This window comes from Macaca thibetana, chromosome 1, assembly GCF_024542745.1.
Source record: "Macaca thibetana thibetana isolate TM-01 chromosome 1, ASM2454274v1, whole genome shotgun sequence".
Lineage (NCBI taxonomy): Eukaryota > Metazoa > Chordata > Mammalia > Primates > Cercopithecidae > Macaca > Macaca thibetana.
The window spans coordinates 193,461,012-193,480,274 of NC_065578.1; the positions used below are offsets into that span (position 1 = coordinate 193,461,012).

Here is a 19,263-nt window from a genome sequence, read left to right on the forward strand (position 1 = left end):
ACCATTTATTAGCGGAAAAAACACTAGGAAAGTATGTAACCTCTCCAGGTCTCTGTTTTGTCCTCCATAAAATGAGACTAATATCTACCTTTACTTTGTAAAGTTTGTAAGAGGCAATGTATGTGAAGTGCTAGGCCCATAGTAAACACTCTAAATACGGTATATTCTTATGAATTATTAGCTAAAAACTTCACAGCAAGGAAAAACAAAGAATGCTTTGATATAAATTAGTGCCTTTTCCCATATTTATACCTTTTGTCATATCATGTCACAGCTAGCAGAGATGGTAGTCAAGCACTCTTGGTATAAATAAATAAGTTCTCAGGAAATCTGAGACTTAATTAGGCGTAGAAGCTTGCCCCAGTCACAGACCTCATTAGTGTGAAATAGAAATCTCTTGTGTTAAATCACTGTATTTATTTATTTGTTTATTTATTAAGACAGAATTTCGCTTTTGTTGCCCAGGCTAGAGTGCAATGGCGCGATCTTGGCTCACTGCAACCTCTGCCTCCCAGGTTCAAGCGATTCTCCTGCCTCAGCCTCCCAAGTTGCTGGGATTATAGGCATACGCCACCATGTGTGGCTAATTTTGTACTTTTAGTAGAGATGGGGGTTTCACCATGTTGGCAAGGCTGGTCTCGAACTCCTGGCCTCAGGTGATCCACCCGCCTCAGCCTCCCCAAGTGCTAGGATTACAGGCATGAGCCACTGCTCCTGGCCAAATCACTGTGTTTAAATATTCATTGTTATCAGGTTAATCCAATCATTTCCAAATATCAAAGACCTACAAAATTAACGTATCAGTTGTTGAGGTCCAAAGAGATCTAGAAAATTCAGGTTTTTCTCCTACTTCTCCAAAATCACCCATTTTAGATTTGGTTAAAAAGGTTACCCATTTTCTTTGCCCTTTGGTGTCCTTTTAGAGCTGTCTGTAATTGTTACATTTTCGAATACAGTAAAATACAAATTATATGTTTAAAAGTGGCCAGAGCAGAATTTTTCTGACGTGAAGCACTGAGAACAAAGCTAATAATAGTCCTTCAGGAAATTTCTGACTTACAAAACAAGCAGCACAAATGGCCAAGGAAAACAAACAAGGGGCTCCTCTAAAATCCAGGGGTATTTCTTCCCTCGTGTTAACAGTCGGCAAACAGTCTGGCTACATTCAGGAAAAGTTCTCTTAATTAACCAGCCCATCCTCACTTGTTTCTTCCTCTTTGGGAATTCACCAGAGTTGGCTCATTTTGAAAAAATTCCCATTAGTTAGTTTTTAGGTCCCCAAGCAGAAGGCGGAAACTTCAAGATAAGGTGTTGCCAAATAGGAAGCAAAAAGCACATGAAAAATTTAAGTCTCAGATCATCCTGGAAGCTCAAGGAGAATTAGTGGAATTAAAACATCCTCTGGAATCAGAGGAGAAAAGATAATAAATTAATATATATGTATTTGTGTTAATTCTTTAGCAGCTATTCTCTCTCCCTCTTTTTCGTTGTTGTTGTTGGTAAGAATTCTTACACATTCACTTTCCATGTGTAAGAATTCAAAACACTACTCACCCTAAATTTTCCATGTATTTCCCCAGCACTTTACAAGTGGGGTTCTAGCCTTCTAGTTCCAAAGAGAGGTGTCATAATGACAGTAAATTTTGATAAAAATTCTGGTACCTATAGCTGAGCACCAACCATGGGATCTTACTAACATTTTCTCCAAGTTAGATGGCCCTAGGCCAATATATCTAAGTGTGATAGGATCTGGTCATCTTACACATTCTGTATTAGAATCACCTGAGATACTCATTTAAAGCCCAAATTCCTGGACTCTACCCAGACCTGTTGAATCAGAGCCTCTGAGTATGGGACCTGAAGATGTGCATTTTAGGTGAGTTGTCCAGGTGATTCTTCTTTATTCTAAAGTCTGAGAACCCTACACTTCCCCCTGGGTGTGGGAGAGAAGAGTGAGATAGAGCCCGGAGCTCCTACTCGACTCATATATTATAAGATGTCTATAAATTCCAAGTGAGTAAACATGGCTTTCTGGGAAATAAACTTAGAACCAGACACATTTTCATCAAATATTTTTAGGTTTTGATCAAACAAAAAATGCCATTCTCTACTGTGGTGATACACGAACATTTTCTTTTACAATTTTGGGAATGCAAGAAATATGTTTGTATTTTGCAAATAGGGTGGAATGTTTATTGCGATTTCCTCCGTCTACCTAAGACTGCAAGGTAACTTAGATGTTAGCAGAGTAGAGATTTTTTATGGAAGAGAGGGGACTAAGGCTTTGAAAACTAAGCACTCAGGGATAAAATAAACCTTCCCAGAAGGGATCAGACAGCCTCAGGAAGGCAGGAGGATACCACCGCCCCTGCTTCCCGGTCACATTCAGCCCTGAGGACCCAAACATAACTTCACTTCTCGATAGATGCTTTTGCCACGTGTGGTTGTGGCCAGTGCTGCCTTCCACTAAACCCAATAATCTCCTGTCCACAGGGTGGTTAAAATTCTAATATTTTAGAATTTGTGGTCCCCAATCTCTTCTTTCTGGCTGTCTCTCTGTCTCTCACTCCCTTTGCCATAAAAGTGAGAATGATTGGGCCTGGGCACACAGCAAAAGTGGTTAAAGTCTTTGATGCTTGATTAAAGGATGTGGAGGAGAGGACAAGAGACTTCCAGGAAAAGAGACAATAAAGCCAGGAAGGGTGACACCTCAGAGATGAAATAGCCCTGGTGGCAGACACTGGGGTGTGCCTGTGTTTGCACCGTCTTCTTTCCTCTTTTCATTCTCATCCATGTAGCGGATGCTTCCCCCATGTAGGAAATTGCCAAGAGGGTCCCTGTGAGGCCAGGCTTGAAAACCGGCCGTCCGGTAACAGCCAGCTACATCTTCAGAGTTTGGGAGATTCAGTGGAGCCTCGAAGCACCTCTAATCAGCCTGTTTCTTGGGGGTATATTTTGGATTATTTGAAGAGGGAGATAATATTCATAATATTCAACATGCCCAACTATTCAAATCTCACCCAATTTCCTCTTCAATTCCCCCGATTTGCCCCCACCCTCAAAAAACAAGCAATTGCCTCTTATGAGATCCTGATAGGAAAAAGCAGGTGAAGAAGCTATAGTCTGCTGTAATCCCACTCCCACCCTGTGCTGCCCCAGAGCCTCTCCATGAGAGGAAAGCCGGGTTTGTCTATGGCCTCTTCAGCAGCCCAGGCAGCCAGAAGGGAGCCCATCAGCTCCCAGTACCCGTGTACCTGATTTGCAGTCCCAACCTCAGGGGCAGGGACATAGAAAATATTGTGGGAGAATGCAGGTAATTGTAAGGATAAGTGGATTTTGAATAACATACCTCTGGTTAAAACAAGTATATATATATTGTATACATATAAATTATATACACGATATATGAAAATATGTACATATTGTAAACCAAAAAGTAACTGAAGCATATCTCAATAGATCGGGGATTTATTTTGTCCCAGGTAAAAGAAACACAAATCACTGTAGGATCTGTGACCTGTGCTCTTTCCAAAGAGGGTTTTGGGAACGTCCATCCTTAGAGGGGAAAGAGCAAGCAGGAGGGGAAGAAAAAAAACGAAAGATGGGTTGGCAATGAGGCAAGTGTTCATATTGTTACAAGGCTCTGCTTAACACTCAGTAAGTCTACACTTTAAATGTAAAAAGAAGGGAGTAGAGGGAAATTATGCATTGATCTCATGCTCAGTACATCTACATTTTATATACGATAAAGTAAGCATGTGAAATTACAAGTATTTGGGAACAAAAGGAAGGCAGTTTTTGCATGACTCATTTCCCAAGCTTAACTTTCCCTTTGGCATAGTGAATTTGAGGTCTCGAGATTCTATCGTTTCACAGTATTTTATATATTTATATACTTTTTACATATATATTATATATATTACATCTATTCCACATATAAGTTACTGTTACTCACCTATCTCTTCCACTCCTTATTTCTCTTATCCTTCCAATATTGGGTTCTCTCCCTGAAGATTTCTCAATGCAAATTTAGAATAATCATTTTGCCCTTTTACCTGAGAGAAAATTTGCTTTTGAATCAGAAACTTTTGGAAAGTGTGGCTTAGGGATCAACTTTACCTAGGCATGGCTCCGCTTGCCTTGCTTGTTTTTTCCTTTGTCCACTTTCTACCTACGCACTGGGGATCCAGGATCTGTTCTCACTGCATCCTCTCCCTACTGCTCGCTGCGCCTGGGGTCCCTTCCAGCCCCCATGTCTCAGAACCCAGGACACAGCCCTCTCAGTGGAGAGTTGTGATGGTCAAGGAGGTCTCAGGAAGAAGAAGGCAAGAAGAGTACAGGAAACTTGGGTAGAACAAGGAATCTGGGAGCATAGCAACAAAAGAAATCATGGTTTGGAGTAGCAAGTAAGGGAGTGGGCTCTGGATATCAACTACCTGGTTTCAACCCTTGGCTCTGTGCTTTTGAATGAGATAAAATCCCCAGATTCTCAATTTTCTCATTTGTAAAATGGGGATGATAAGAGTATCTATTTCACAGGCTGTTGTAAGGATTAAATAATCAATAGGTGAACATACAAAATGCTCCGAACATCGCCTGGCACATAGTAAGCACTCAATAAATGTTACAGATTACAATCGGGGCTCCAGGACATATATATGTAAGTAAAATAGAAACTGCATCACCATTGGGGCTATTTTTAGATATCTTTGAACTAATTTTAAACAGGGGAAGAGATAAACTGTAAACTTAGTTATGAAAAATTCACAATAATAAAGGTAGTTATCTAGGGATGTTTACGACTAATTTCTATTTGCAAAATATTAGGTACTTTTTTGATATCGAAGATAAAGTGTTTTTTAAGATTTGCCTACACTATACATTTGACCATGCTTTTTAAAAATAGCAGATTATGTATTCATACTTTATTAAAAATAAAATACATACAGATAATGTATTAACCCAGCTTGACATTCTGCCCTAAAATCTAAATAAACATGTGTGAGTGATCACTCTTCTGAATTTATTGAAGCAACAACCACATTGAGCTAAGTAAAGTGGGATAAAGAATTGGAATAATGTCACTATCTGGATCCTGTAAGAGAGTGGGAAGGTGGAGGGAATAAATTCTATGCTTTTTAATAGGAGTTGAATTAAATTCATTAATTAAGTTATTTTTTCTAATCAGTTGTATTTTTTGGCATTTTTCTTCTCTTTTCTTGTTTGTCTTGGGTCTTGACATCTTTGTGAACACAGAAAGACCAGTGCTAACAAGTAAAGAGAAAAACGAGGCTTTTACCACTACTCGTTCAGGTCTGCTGATGGTACACTTTTAGATAGACCTCCTATTTTAAAAAGCAGTAGATATAGAATATTAGCTTGACTTGAGCTCTGAAAACCTACCGAATATGGAAATTAAAATGATCCCCATTTACTGTTACCATCATTGAGATTGGATAAGATGCAGAGATGGGGAATGTATATACAATCATCCGGAAGAAATGTCAAAATGCAGAGCAGGAATATAGGATACCACATACATCTCCTTCTGTTGCATTTGGAAACAAGTTTCTTTTCTTTTCCTTTTTTTTTTTTTCTTTTTTTTTTTTTGAGATGGAGTCTTGCTCTGTCACCCAGGCTGGAGTGCAATGGTGCGATTCAGCTCACTGCAACCTCCGCCTCCTGGGTTCAAGCGATTCTCTTGCTTTAGGCTCCCCAGTAGCTGGGATTACAGGCATGCGCCACTACAACCCAGCTAATTTTTGTATTTTTAGTAGACACAGCATTTCACCATATTGGTCAGGCTGGTCTGGAACTCCTGACCTCAGGTGATCCACCCACCTCAGCCTCCCAAAGTGCTGAGATTACAGGCATGAGACACCATACCTGGCCTAGAGACAAGTTTCTTTAAACTGTATTCTTGTTACGATAAAGGTGGAAAAAAAGGGAAATTGAAAAAATCAGAAGATTCTGAAAATAATAATGAAGGATATAAAAATTATCCCAAATCCTGCCATCCAGAGATAGTCACTGTTAACATTGTGGAAGAGTTTTTATTCTTTGCACATTAACATTTCAAAAAATTTAAACAAAATTTGGAGCAATTAAATATGGATATATAGTTTTCCTTTTTATTTTTATTTTATTTATTATTATTTTTTAAGACAGAGTTTCACTCTTGTTTCCCAGGCTGGAGTGCAATGGCGTGATCTTGGCTCACTGCAACCTCTGCCTCCCAGGTTCAAGCAATTCTCCTGCCTCAGCCTTCTGAGTAGCTGGGATTACAGGCATGCACCACCATGCCCAGCTAATTTTGTATTTTTAGTAGAGACAGTGTTTCTCCATGTTGGTCAGTCTGGTCTTGAGCTCCTGGCCTCAGGTGATCTGCCCACCTCGGCCTCCCAAAGTGCTGGGATAAAAGGCATGAGCCACCACGCCAGCCTCCTTTTTATTTTTTTACACTGAACAAACCATGAAACTTTCCCATATGTAAATATCTATTTCCCATTTTTCTTATTTTTAAAAAATAAGACATCATTTTAATCATTTGAGTGGTAGATATTATTTTTAGATAATATTTTAATTTAGGCATAACTGCTATGCAAAATCTGAAGATTAATAGCTACCTCGTGAGTCATTTCTCTGTGAGACAGTGCATGTTAAATATGTTGAATTGGCAGGTGAAAAAGGAAGAAAAAATGAGTAGTGATTGGTTATCAACAGCCATGAATGAGAAATTGAAGGTAGTAGACTACGGATGACAAACCTATTCTTGGTTTCCTTATGTTTCTGAAATTCTACCACAACTACATGAGAGATACGACTAACACGCAAAGTTTTACAACTTTTTAAAGACATAGACTTTACGTTATCAGAATTAAAAATCATGCATTTGTGTCATATTAATAAAATTGCATATATAATATAAAGGCATGGACAAAGATGAAGTAGCTTCAAGAGACAGAGTTTCTGACATCATTGTAATTTTAAGCATCGTGGATATTCCCGGGAAACTTTTTGGATGCCATTGGGGATTTCCTCTTTACTGGATGTGGACAATATCCTCCTATTATTCACAGGAAGCAATCCCTCCTATAAAAGGGCCTCAGCCGCAGTAGTGTTCAGCTGTTCTTGGCTGACTTCACATCAAAACTACTATACTGACCTGAGACAGAGGCAGCAGTGATACCCATCTGAGAGATCCTGAGTTTGAACAACTGCTTCCCAAAAGAGTAAGTGCAGAACGCTTTATAAGGGCAGCCTTGGGCCATGAAACACAGATATGCAAAAAGCCTTCTAGTAAAAACCACATCTGTACAAGCTCTTATTGAATTGTAGCTAAAACCTGTCTTTTCTCTTTGACCTAAATGATGAAAATCTTAAAATTTGTTTATTTATTTGATTAAACTCTGAAATAAAGATTATGGCACTAGAATCCTTTACCCAAAATCTTAGGATGCTGCCTTAAACATCATGGTAGAATAATGTAACTGGCTACTCAGGATTTCCTTCTCTAATTCATTTTGTATTTTATCTCCCCAGTAAAGTATTTCAAGCCTAAACCTTTGGGTGAAAAGAACTCTTGAAGTCATGATTGCTTCACAGTTTCTCTCGGCTCTCACTTTGGGTAAGTCAGTGTCATTAGACCAGGATTTCTCATTCTCGCACTATAGATGTTTCAGACTGAAATATCCTTGCTTGTCTGGGGCCGTCCTGTGCAGGGTATCTGGCAGCATCCTTGACCTCTACCTGCAATGTGTTCTTCCCCAGGCTTTGGGCCATTTACTTTACCTCTTAGTGTCTCCCTTTCCTTAAGTGTAAAGTGTGGATCATAAATGACCTATTTCCCAGATGCGTTGTGAGGATTCAATAGCATGGTTCATGGAAAGTACCTCATACAGTGCTACTTGGTGCCTACTAAGTGCTCCATAAAGCTTAGTTATTCTGATTATTATTCTACTACAAAATGGGTTTACTATAATGTTGTGAGTGAGTGCGGGTAAAGCACCTCGTGGGTGGCCAGTCACAAAAGAGATAAACGATAAGTCACTGTTTCTTCATACGTACCTTTTACTTTTGAAAAGATGAGAAAAGTCTGGGCCATGTCACAAACATTGCCAAAAATAAGACAATAAAAAGCACAGTTATCAGAATTAAACCACAACAGCACCAAACTCTACCATGTCTTTTCTTTTTCTCCCACTAGTGCTTCTCATTAAAGAGAGTGGAGCCTGGTCTTACAACACCTCCACAGAAGCTATGACTTATGATGAGGCCAGTGCTTATTGCCAGCAAAGGTACACGCATCTGGTTGCAATTCAAAACAAAGAAGAGATTGAGTACCTAAACTCCATATTGAGCTATTCACCAAGTTATTACTGGATTGGAATCAGAAAAGTCAACAATGTGTGGGTCTGGGTAGGAACCCAGAAACCTCTGACGGAAGAAGCCAAGAACTGGGCTCCAGGTGAACCCAACAATAGGCAAAAAGATGAGGACTGCGTGGAGATCTACATCAAGAGAGACAAAGATGTGGGCATGTGGAATGACGAGCGGTGCAGCAAGAAGAAGCTTGCCCTGTGCTACACAGGTAGGGAGTTTGTGGCTGCAGTGGGCGGTAGTTTCAGTGTGTGGGCATCCTGGCAAATTTACGGCATGCAAAAATTGCTCTCTATTGTGGTCATTTTATGTTCTAAAAGATTCTGTTTAACTGCTAAAGTTTCTCTCTTTTGCTGTTTTGTGTGAATGTGGGCAAGAAAATGTGGGTATGTGTATATATGTATGTATGTATGTATATACACACACATATATATACACATACACATATGTGTGTGTGTATATATAAAATGTATCTAAATACTGTAGGCAAATATGTAGTTCTTTACATTGCACACACACAATACATATTTTAATTGCTTGTTTATTGTGGTAGGGGAACTGTCTCCAGAGTTTGTGAAGAAGTAACTTTTCTATGGTAGGTGCCAGCCACAGCTATACATTAGCATCAAGGTTTAAGATAGGTGGGCCTGAAGCTCAGATTTGGAACTTCGTAAAACACTTCAGTTAAAGTCTATGGCACTCTGTAGCACTGCTGATGTCTCCGTTGCACACTGTTGATTCTAAAATCAAAGGCACTCAGTATAAGCACAGCAATAGTCCTCCTCACCATGCTTTGTGTTTTCTGCAGCTGCCTGTACCAATACATCCTGCAGTGGCCACGGTGAATGTGTAGAGACCATCAATAATTACACTTGCAAGTGTGACCCTGGCTTCAGTGGACTCGAGTGTGAGCAAAGTAAGTCTGGTTCTCACCTCTTTCTTCACTTGAGATGGTAGCACGATCTGATGTCCTAGCTGGCATTAGAGTCAGGTCTGCATGCCTTCCCTTCCCTGGTGCAGATGGTGTCATATGGTGATCGTGAGTTGAGACTATGAAGTCAGACCCTTCTGGGTTTGAGTCCTAGATTCACCAGTTGTTTATTATGGAACCTTGACAAGATAGTTTAAATCTCTAGGTCACAGTTTTCTCATTGTAAAATGAGGATAATAATGTGAACTTTATAGGCTCATGGTTACATAGTGCCTGGCTCACAGGATACATTCAATAAACTGTAGTTCTGTGTCCCTGCAAGGAACAGGTGCTCACATCATCTAGGTGGTAACAAGACGTTGCAGTAGAAATGAGTGAGTTACAGAGTCCAGGGTATCTTGGTTCATGCTCTGGCTCTGTAATGACTAGCTGTGTAGCATGGAGCAAGTCGATTGAATGAAATGAGGTCTCAGTTCCTAAATTTGTAAATTAAGAGAGTTAGATTAGCTTCTCTCCAAAATTCCTTAGCACGGCGTTGTGCAGTAGAGCTTTTTGTGATCATGGAAATGTTCCATAGCTGTGCTGTCCAGTGTGTAGCTACGAGCCACATGTGGTTATTAAGTACTTGAAATGTGGCTGGTGACACTGAGGAACTGAATTTTAAATATCATTTGATTTCAACGAATTCAAGTTTAAATTTGAGTAGCCACACATAGATGGTTGCTACTACATTAGACAGTGCAGCATTGGAGTTTTAAAATTTGTGATGTATTCTAGTACTTAAATTTGAAATATAGCTTTGTGGATGGTTCTCACCCGGGTGGAAGCTTATCGTAGTATTTTTAGTAGTTGTGAGAAAAGTAACAAGAAATTTGTTGTAAGTTTGCGTGTTTGTTCATATAATTTGAACAGTTCTGAGGTAAACACAGTTACACTACTCTCCCCATATCACTCAATATTTCTTCTTTATGGTGGTCGTCACTGCTTTTTTTTTGTTGTTGTTATAGATCAATGTTTTCTTGAATAAAAGAAAAGGGGTACAATTACAGTCAATTTTACATATTCCATTAGAAATTTTATAAATTTTTAAACTAAAAAAAAAAAACAACAAAAAAAAACTGTAGTTTTTTTCCAGTGTTTCCAGTGTTCTCTGTTAAAGGTGAGAGATGAGCAGAACTGATTTGGGTTTCTTTTTCAGTTGTGAACTGTACAGCCCTGGAATCCCCTGAGCATGGAAGCCTAGTTTGCAGTCACCCACTGGGAAACTTCAGCTACAGTTCTTCCTGCTCTGTCAGCTGTGATAGGGGCTACCTGCCAAGCAGCGTGGAGACCACGCAGTGTATGTCCTCTGGAGAATGGAGTGCTCCTATTCCAGCCTGCAAGGGTAAATCCCTCTCAGAATGCACAGAACATTCTCTAACTCATCCCTCATTGCTTCTGTTTTTTTAATCCAACTTACAACATTTTCAAAACTTCAGGGAAAGTTTTTTTTCGTTTTTGTTTTTAATACAACTTGTTCTCTCAGCCAATGTATATTGCCAACCCAGTACCTGCCTGGGTTGAAAGAGGTTTTTTTATTCTCTGCTTGAAATGGGTATTTCTGAGGCTCTGGTGATTTGTAAGGGAGATCACAAAACAGTAAAGCTCTAGAAATCTCAGTGGCTTTCTCATCTTCTTTCCCTGTTTAACTTTTCCATGACATGGGACTAACTTAAGACCATGATAGTCAAGCAGTCTTAGTATCTCTTTTTCTTTCTTAATTTTATCTTTCTGAACCAGAGGCCAAAAGAAAAAAAAACAAAAACAAAAAAACAGTTCTTCATGTTCTGATGGGCTAAAATAAATGAATAGCCTATGTATGTCAGTACTGGTCATAACTCCTAATCTGGAATCTTTTTAAAAAAAATTTTTTACCTCACGTAAATGATAACATAGATTAGAGACCACTCAGCATAGGCAAAGTGAAAATCAGGCAAGACAGAATATCCATGAAAAAGAATAAAAGCTTTTATTCTGGCTGTGCATGTCCCTAAGAATTGACATAGGACTTTGGGATCTACAGGACTTTGGGATCTACCCTTTGAAGGCAGCTTCCTCACTCTGTTATGCACCCAGCTCAATAGGAAGTGAAAAGATCTCTCTTCTGTAAAATTCATGGTGCTCTTTCAAATCCCCAGTGGTTGAGTGTGATGCTGTGACAAATCCAGCCAATGGGTTTGTGGAATGTTTCCAAATCCCTGGAAGTTTCACATGGAACACAACCTGTACATTTGACTGTGAAGAAGGATTTGAACTAATGGGAGCCCAGAGCCTTCAGTGTACCTCATCTGGGAATTGGGACAATGAGAAGCCAACGTGTAAAGGTAGAGTTGCTCCACATGGAGACTTACTGTTAACATTCTTTTCCTAAACCCATACTGGAAATGGGCAAGCTAATTCTAGGCCCTGCTAATATCAATGGGTATATTTGTTACAGCCGTGACATGCAGGGCCATCCGCCAGCCTCAGAATGGCTCTGTGAGGTGCAGCCATTCCCCTGCTGGAGAGTTCACCTTCAAATCATCCTGCAACTTCACCTGTGAAGAAGGCTTCATGTTGCAGGGAGCAGCCCAGGTTGAATGCACCACTCAAGGGCAGTGGACACAGCAAGTCCCAGTTTGCGAAGGTAAGCTTAAGATCCTTTGATTTATACTTTCTTAAAGAACAACCATCTTCAAACTTGGACAGTGAAAAAAAAACCAATACCCACTTTAACTATAGAAATCAGATTTGATGAGCAACACTCATATCTTTGAGATTCATTTAAAAGAACTAATGTTTGGCCAGGGAAAGGATCATATGTGTTAAGAATGAACCTTTTGCTGGCTTATTTTTACCGTGATGTGCTAATATAACTTTATAGACATTAGCATGGAATAGACAGAATTCTTAATCTAAAGGAATCTTGTTAGAAAATTCAGAAAGCGGAATAATGAGAACATGATTTGAATATAAAACTCTCATCACATCTGTCTTCTGAAATGGCTCATAATTAGCAGTGAGGAGACTGTTTCAAGTATAGGGTCAGCTACAGAGATAGTATTGATACATATATAAGCAGTAAACTTTAATTCACTTTTAAGTGAGAGCAAGGATATTGAAAACGAGCAGTTTTTACTATCAGGCACTGGCCTTCTCCTAGCCAAAGCCAGCACAGAATGATTTCCAGTAGCAAAACATTATAACACAAAAACCAAACTGCAAAACAGACAAATTTTATAGGGGTGCTTTCTTCTCTTCCTTTTTGGCACCAACTATAAACATCCACGACCCATATGTTGTCCTCGGACTGTGTGAAATCTTTGCCTTGACCATAATTTATTTTGTATGTTAGAAGAACAGTGCTCAGGAACTAATGTTCTGGTTAATTAGTCTTTTAATTAGTGCCATGATCAGTGAGGGGGCTGAAATTCAAAGAAAACAGCCATCTTCCCACTTGTCCAGGGAATTATAAAGAATCTTCAGTTCTCCAAGTGTTGCTTGAATGAACTGGGTGCACTCAACAAATGCCAAGTACTCTCTAGTTCCACTGCAATATTTTCTGACCATCATTTTGATGTCTCAGCTTTCCAGTGCACAGCCTTGTCCAACCCCGAGCGCGGCTACATGAATTGTCTTCCTAGCGCTTCTGGCAGTTTCCGTAATGGGTCCAGCTGTGAGTTTTCCTGTGAGCAGGGATTTGTGTTGAAGGGATCCAAAAGGCTCCAATGTGGCCCCACAGGGGAGTGGGACAATGAGAAGCCGACATGTGAAGGTATAGTCTTTGTTTTTATTTTATTTTAAGATAAAAAACTATTCAAGAGCTTAGGAACTTGGTTACCTTGGGAAATGTATTGCTGGAGATGCAAACAAATTTCTGAAGTGCTCTCTCATGTGTTCCAGCTGTGAGATGTGATGCTGTCCACCAGCCCCAGAGGGGCTTGGTGAGGTGTGCTCATTCTCCTATTGGAGAATTCACCTACAAGTCCTCTTGTGCCTTCAGCTGTGAGGAAGGATTTGAATTACACGGATCAACTCAACTTGAGTGCACATCTCAGGGACAATGGACAGAAGAGGTTCCTTCCTGCCAAGGTAGAATTGAGTGCAGACTTTTTTAGGGTACAGGTCAAATACTTCCTAAGTTTCTGAACCTGGATTGCCCCAAGGGGGTTTGATCCTAATTTCCTAAACGCTGAAAACTAAGTAGTGCTTATACGTTACATTTATTTTTGACTTTTAAGCAAGTTTTAGAAATTTTCCAGTAGATTTTTCTGAAACTCTACCTGTGTACCTAATATTTGCAGTGGTAAAATGTTCAAGCCTAGCAGTTCTGGAAAAGATCAACATGAGCTGCAGTGGGGAGCCCGTGTTTGGCACTGTGTGCAACTTTGCATGTCCTGAAGGATGGAGGCTCAATGGCTCTGCAGCAATGACATGTGGTGCCACAGGACACTGGTCTGGGATGCTGCCTACCTGTGAAGGTGATGCACTGATTGATGGTGGTTGTCTGGGGATTAAAGAGAAAAAGGGGGAGCTATCTTGTTACAGTAATCAACTATCCATTATATCCAAACCAGAAAGGTCGCCCAGGTTGACAAGTTGTGAATATTAAGTTGTATGGGGATAGAGAAAAAACAGAAGTTGCATGTTGATGAAATAGGTAGAATTCTGACAACTGGAGAAAGGAGACAGAGAGAGGAGAGGAGAAAGGGGGAAATGGAAAATAAGAGGGAGTGAGAGCAAGAGAGCAAGCAAGTGCAGTGTTTACTAACCAAGGTGTGGTGTGGTATTGTGAACGAGCTTGGCAAGTTAGAGTTCTGCCTGCCAATGGTAGAAATAGCTTCAAAGGTGGCTTGGAGCAGATCTCAAAGGCCTTTAATGCCACATCTCTGCTTCTTGTATTAAACTAGATAGTTCTTCTGCTCCTAGTAATGAATGTACAGAAAAAAGGCCAACGGGACAGGACAGAGAGACTTTAATGTCAGTTCCTCCTCATGACATTTCTTCCTCTCTTGTTTCCTTAGCTCCCACTGAGTCCAACACTCCCTTGGTAGCTGGACTTTCTGCTGCTGGACTCTCCCTCCTGACATTAGCTCCATTTCTCCTCTGGCTTCGGAAATGCTTTCGGAAAGGTGAGGAAGTTTATGAATGTTCTTCAAAAATGTGTTTGAAAATACATTTCTTTCTCATTGATAAGTCATGGTCTTGCTTACTAATTTAAACAATAATTAGAATCTGGATAAACACTAATAAATGCAGTATAATTAAGCAGAAGTCGTAAGAAAAGAGTTAGTAGTACAACTCAGTGTGGGAAGAGTTTTAGGAAATAAAAATGTTAGTTGTGCCTAATATTGTACAACTCCAGGGGGTGCTACTCATGCTGAATTATACGATGCCTCCAGCAATTGTGCAATGAGACTGCCATGATGAGCACTGTCAGGAAAATGGATAAAATTCTTCCTAAGGAGATTTATTTGGAGTGCAGGCTTAAATTTGGGAGTATCTCATAAAGAATATGCAAGCACATCTGACTACACTCATGGTTTGTTTGGCTTACATGTTTAAGAGTACTCAAAACATTTTTGAGTTAAGTTCTGATATTTACAAAAAGGAAATCTCACGTTTAAATTCAGACTTTGGACTTCTCATGAAAAATTGGGAGCTGAATCAGGCAAGATGACCCCGTAGCTATTTGCTGGCATTAGGAAGCTGCTATGCCCTTTGGATGGCTGTGCACTTTGCATTTTACCCTAGATGCCACCGAGCCATGCTTGTGCTCTGATTATTACAGAGGCCCTGAAGCATCGAGTTTGCAACCCTTGATGAATTAAGTCACATTGTATCTGGATTTAATATATCCTTAAAAGTCATTTAGTCTGAATTAATGGTTGTTTGTCTTTTCTTTTGCAGCAAAGAAATTTGTTCCTGCCAGGTAAGTTGCATTCTTATACAAAGCATGCCATTGAACATTCCACACATTTTTCTCTCTTCATGTTGGAAGACAGTGCTTTACCTAGTGTTCTCATATATTCCACAGCAGCTGCCAAAGTCTTGAATCAGATGGAAGCTACCAAAAGCCTTCTTACATCCTTTAAGTTCAAAAGAATCAGGTAAGACTTGTAACTCACAAATGGTTATGAGAGAGGTATCTTCTCTACGTGCTCTGTTTCTCTTTGAACCCTCCAAACTTGCCAATATCTTAGGGAGGGAGCAGGGGAGAAATCATCACCTGGGTATTGTTCTGGAAAGTTGTTTCATTTTTTTATAGAAGGAGAGGAAAGAAACTGAGATCTAGCTTTATTGTGTAATTTCATTTATGATAGGTAATAGTAATGAAGATAGCTGACCCTTACATCGCACTTACTATATTCTAGGAACTTTTCTAAGCTAGGAACTCTGAGATATGGGCTGTTCCTATATTTCTTATCTTTTCTTTTTCCTTTTTTTTTTTTTTTTTTAATTTTGAGATGGAGTCTCATTCTGTTGCCCAGACTGGAGTGCAGTTGCATGATCTTGGCTCACTGCAACCTCCGCCTCCTGGGTTCAAGCGATTCTCCTGTCTCAACCTCCCGAGTAGCTGGGATTACAGGTGCCTGCCACCACACCCAGATAATTTTTGTAGTTTTAGTAGAGACGGGGTTTCATCATGTTGGCCAGGCTGGTCTTGAACTCCTGGTCCACCTGCCTTGGCCTCCCAAAGTGCTGGGATTATAGGCGTAAGCCACCGGGACTGGCCTGTTGCTATATTTCTTATCACACAGATGAAGAAAATATGACAGAGAGAAGTTAAGTAAATTGCCTGAAATCTCAAAGCTAGTAAGTGCTGTAGCCAGGATCCAAACTCAGGCAGTCTGGTTCTAAAATTTGTGTTCTTAACTACTCTGACCTGCTTTGAGAGAATTTGGAAGGGTCAAGTCCCTCTGAATACTTTTTAAAAAATTAAAATAACTGTTTTTGTGTGTGCGGTTTTAAGTTTACAGAAAAATTGAGCAGAAAACACAAAGAGTTCCAACATATCTCCTCACCACCCCTCCAATTACGCCTGTTATTAACATCTTATATTAGTGTTACAACTGGATGGGCCAACACTGATACATTATTTTTCATTAATGTCCACAGGCTACAGTAGAATTCACTCTATGTTGTATATTCTGTAGGTTTTGACAGATGTATAATATGTATCCATCATCACTGTCCTAACTGAATAGAATTCGATGTTCCTACATGGTCTATCCTAGTGAGAGTGTATACAGTAGCCTGTGTTAGAAGGTACATTTTGTTGTCATGATCAGTATGCAGAATATTAAGCGTTCTGATGACCTGCATGTTTATATTTGCAGAAACACAGGTGCGTCTGGGGAACTAGAGGGATACATGGAAGTTAACAGAGACAGAGAACTCTCCTCGGGTCTCTGGCCCTTCTTGCCTACTATGCCAGATGTCTTTATGGCTGAAACCGCAACACCCACCACCACTTCAACAGATCAAAGTCCAGCGGGCCAGGTCAGCCTTCAACTGAAAAGACTCAGTGTTCTCTTTCCTATTCTCAGGATTAAGAGAGTGTTGGCTAATGAAGGGAAAGGATATTTGCTTCCAAGAAAAGGTGAAGAGACCAAGACTCTGAAATCTCAGAATTCCTTTTCTAACTCTCCCTTGCTCGCTATAAAATCTTGGCACAGAAACACAATGTTTTGTGGCTTTCTTTCTTTTGCCCTTCACAGTGTTTCGACAGCTGATTACACAGTGGCTGTCACAAGAATGAACAATAATTATCAAGAGTTTAGAGGAAAAAATGGCTTAAAATATTATAACTTAAAAAAATAACAGATGTTGAATGCCCACAGGCAAATGCATGGAGGGTTGTTAATGGTGCAAATCCTACTGAACACTCTGTGTGAGGGTTGCTATGTACAGTTTAATCACTTTCATCCCTATGGGATTCAGTGTTTCTTAAAGAGTTCTTAAAGATTGTGATCTTTTTACTTGCATTGAATATATTATAATCTTCCATAATTCTTCATTCAATACAAGTGTTGTAGGGACTTAAAAAACTTGTAAATGTTGTAAACTATGATCTGGTAAAAGTTACTTATTCTAGATTACCCCCTCGTTGTTTATTAATAAATTATGTTACATTTGTTATAAATTTATTTCAAAAAGGGAAACTATTGTCCCCTAGCAAGGCATGATGTTAACCAGAATAAAGTTCTGAATGTTTTTACTACAGTTGTTTTTTGAAAACATGGTAGAATTGGAGAGTAAAAACTGAATGGAAGGTTTGTATATTGTCAGGTATTTTTTCAGAAATAAGGGATTTCCATGATGAAAAACTTCCACGAGGCCAAATGTTTGGAACTAATAAAAGCATAAGTGCAAACACACGAAGGTATAATTTTATGAATGTCTTTGTTGGAAAAGAATGCAGAAAGATGGATGTGCTTTGCATTCCTACAAAGATGTTTGTCAGATGTGATATGTAAACATAATTCTTGTACATTATGGACGATTTTAAATTCACGATAGAAACTCACCATGTAAAAGAGTCATCTGGTAGATTTTTAACGAATGAAGATGTCTAATAGTTATTCTCTATTTGTTTTCTTCTGTATGTTAGGGTGCTCTGGAAGAGAGGAATGCCTGTGTGAGCAAGCATTTATGTTTATTTATAAGCAGATTTAACAATTCCAAAGGAATCTCCAGTTTTCAGTTGATTACTGGCAATGAGAAATTCTCAGTCAGTAATTGCCAAAGCTGCTCTAGCCTTGCGGAGTGTGAGAATCAAAACTCTCCTACACTTCCATTAGCTTAGCATGTGTTGAAAAAAAAAGTTTCAGAGAAGTTCTGGCTGAACACTGGCAATGACAAAGCCAACAGTCAAAACAGAGATGTGATAAGGATCAGAACAGCAGAGGTTCTTTTAAAGGGGCAGAAAAACTCTGGGAAATAAGCGAGAACAACTACTGTGATCAGGCTATGCATGGAATAAATTGTTATTTTCTTTGAAATTGTTTAAGTGTTGTAAATATTTATGTAAACTCCATTAGAAATTAGCTGTGTGAAATACCAATGTGGTTTGTGTTTGAGTTTTATTGAGAATTTTAAATTATAACTTAAAATATTTTATAATTTTTAAAGTATATATTTATTTAAGCTTATGTCAGACCTATTTGACATGACACTATAAAGGTTGACAATAAACATGCTTATGTTTATCTCTGTGTTAAGGCTCTTTCTTAAAAATTTTATTTAGATAAGACTCACATTCCATAAAATCCACCCTTTAAAAATGTATGTGATTGTACAGCTATCACCATTGTTTAACTCCAGAAGATTTCTATCACCCTGGTAAAGCATTATTTCTCAGTGTGTCTGTGAGAGTATTTCTGAAGAGATTAGTATTTAATTGGTAGACTAAGAGGATTGCCTTCACCAATGTGGGTGGTCATGATCCAACCCACTGAGGGCCTGTGTAGAACAAACAGAGTGAATTCACTCTCTTTCTAAGCTGGGACACCCATCTTCTCCTGCCCTCCAACACTGGTACTCTTGGTTCTAGGGCCTTTGGACTTTGACGTATTCCACTGGCTTTCCTGGTTCTCAGCTTGTAGACAGCAGGCCAAGGGACTTCTCAGCTTCCATAATTGTGTGAGACAATTTCTATAAAAAAATACCACACCCCCACACCCCACACACACACACACACACACACACACACACACACACACACACACCCTATTGGTTCTATTTCTCTGGAGAACTCCAACTAACACATGTCCCTTCATGAGAATTGGCTACTTAGACTAGGTCTCCTCTTTAATGCCCTCGTAACCCATATTTCTCTTCCTTCCTTTAACTGTAATAAATAACTATACATTATTACTTGCATAATTGTTTGTTTAATATCTGTCTTCCCCACTAAATTCTAAGTTCCTCAG

At 39.3% G+C, this 19,263-nt stretch overlaps 1 protein-coding gene across 1 annotated transcript; it reads left to right on the top strand.

Moving 5' to 3' along the window:
• Positions 1–7,079: 7,079 nt before the first annotated feature.
• Positions 7,080–18,540, top strand: SELE (selectin E). Its single transcript, XM_050784169.1, has 14 exons — positions 7,080–7,232; positions 7,543–7,627; positions 8,207–8,590; positions 9,188–9,295; positions 10,509–10,694; positions 11,488–11,673; positions 11,787–11,975; positions 12,915–13,103; positions 13,232–13,420; positions 13,633–13,809; positions 14,353–14,460; positions 15,239–15,260; positions 15,366–15,438; positions 16,669–18,540. Exons 2-13 carry the CDS (start codon positions 7,591–7,593, stop codon positions 15,421–15,423), a joined length of 1,833 nt encoding a protein of 610 aa, XP_050640126.1. The 5' UTR covers positions 7,080–7,232; positions 7,543–7,590; the 3' UTR covers positions 15,424–15,438; positions 16,669–18,540.
• Positions 18,541–19,263: the final 723 nt, after the last annotated feature.

Excerpts from the sequence above, each read along its gene's own strand:
- SELE (XM_050784169.1), top strand. The coding sequence starts at position 7,591 with ATGATTGCTTCACAGTTTCTCTCGGCTCTCACTTTGG. Across the intron at positions 7,628-8,206 it reads TCTCTCGGCTCTCACTTTGG|TGCTTCTCATTAAAGAGAGT; the intron begins GTAAGTCAGTGT and ends TTCTCCCACTAG. Across the intron at positions 14,461-15,238 it reads TCGGAAATGCTTTCGGAAAG|CAAAGAAATTTGTTCCTGCC; the intron begins GTGAGGAAGTTT and ends TTTCTTTTGCAG.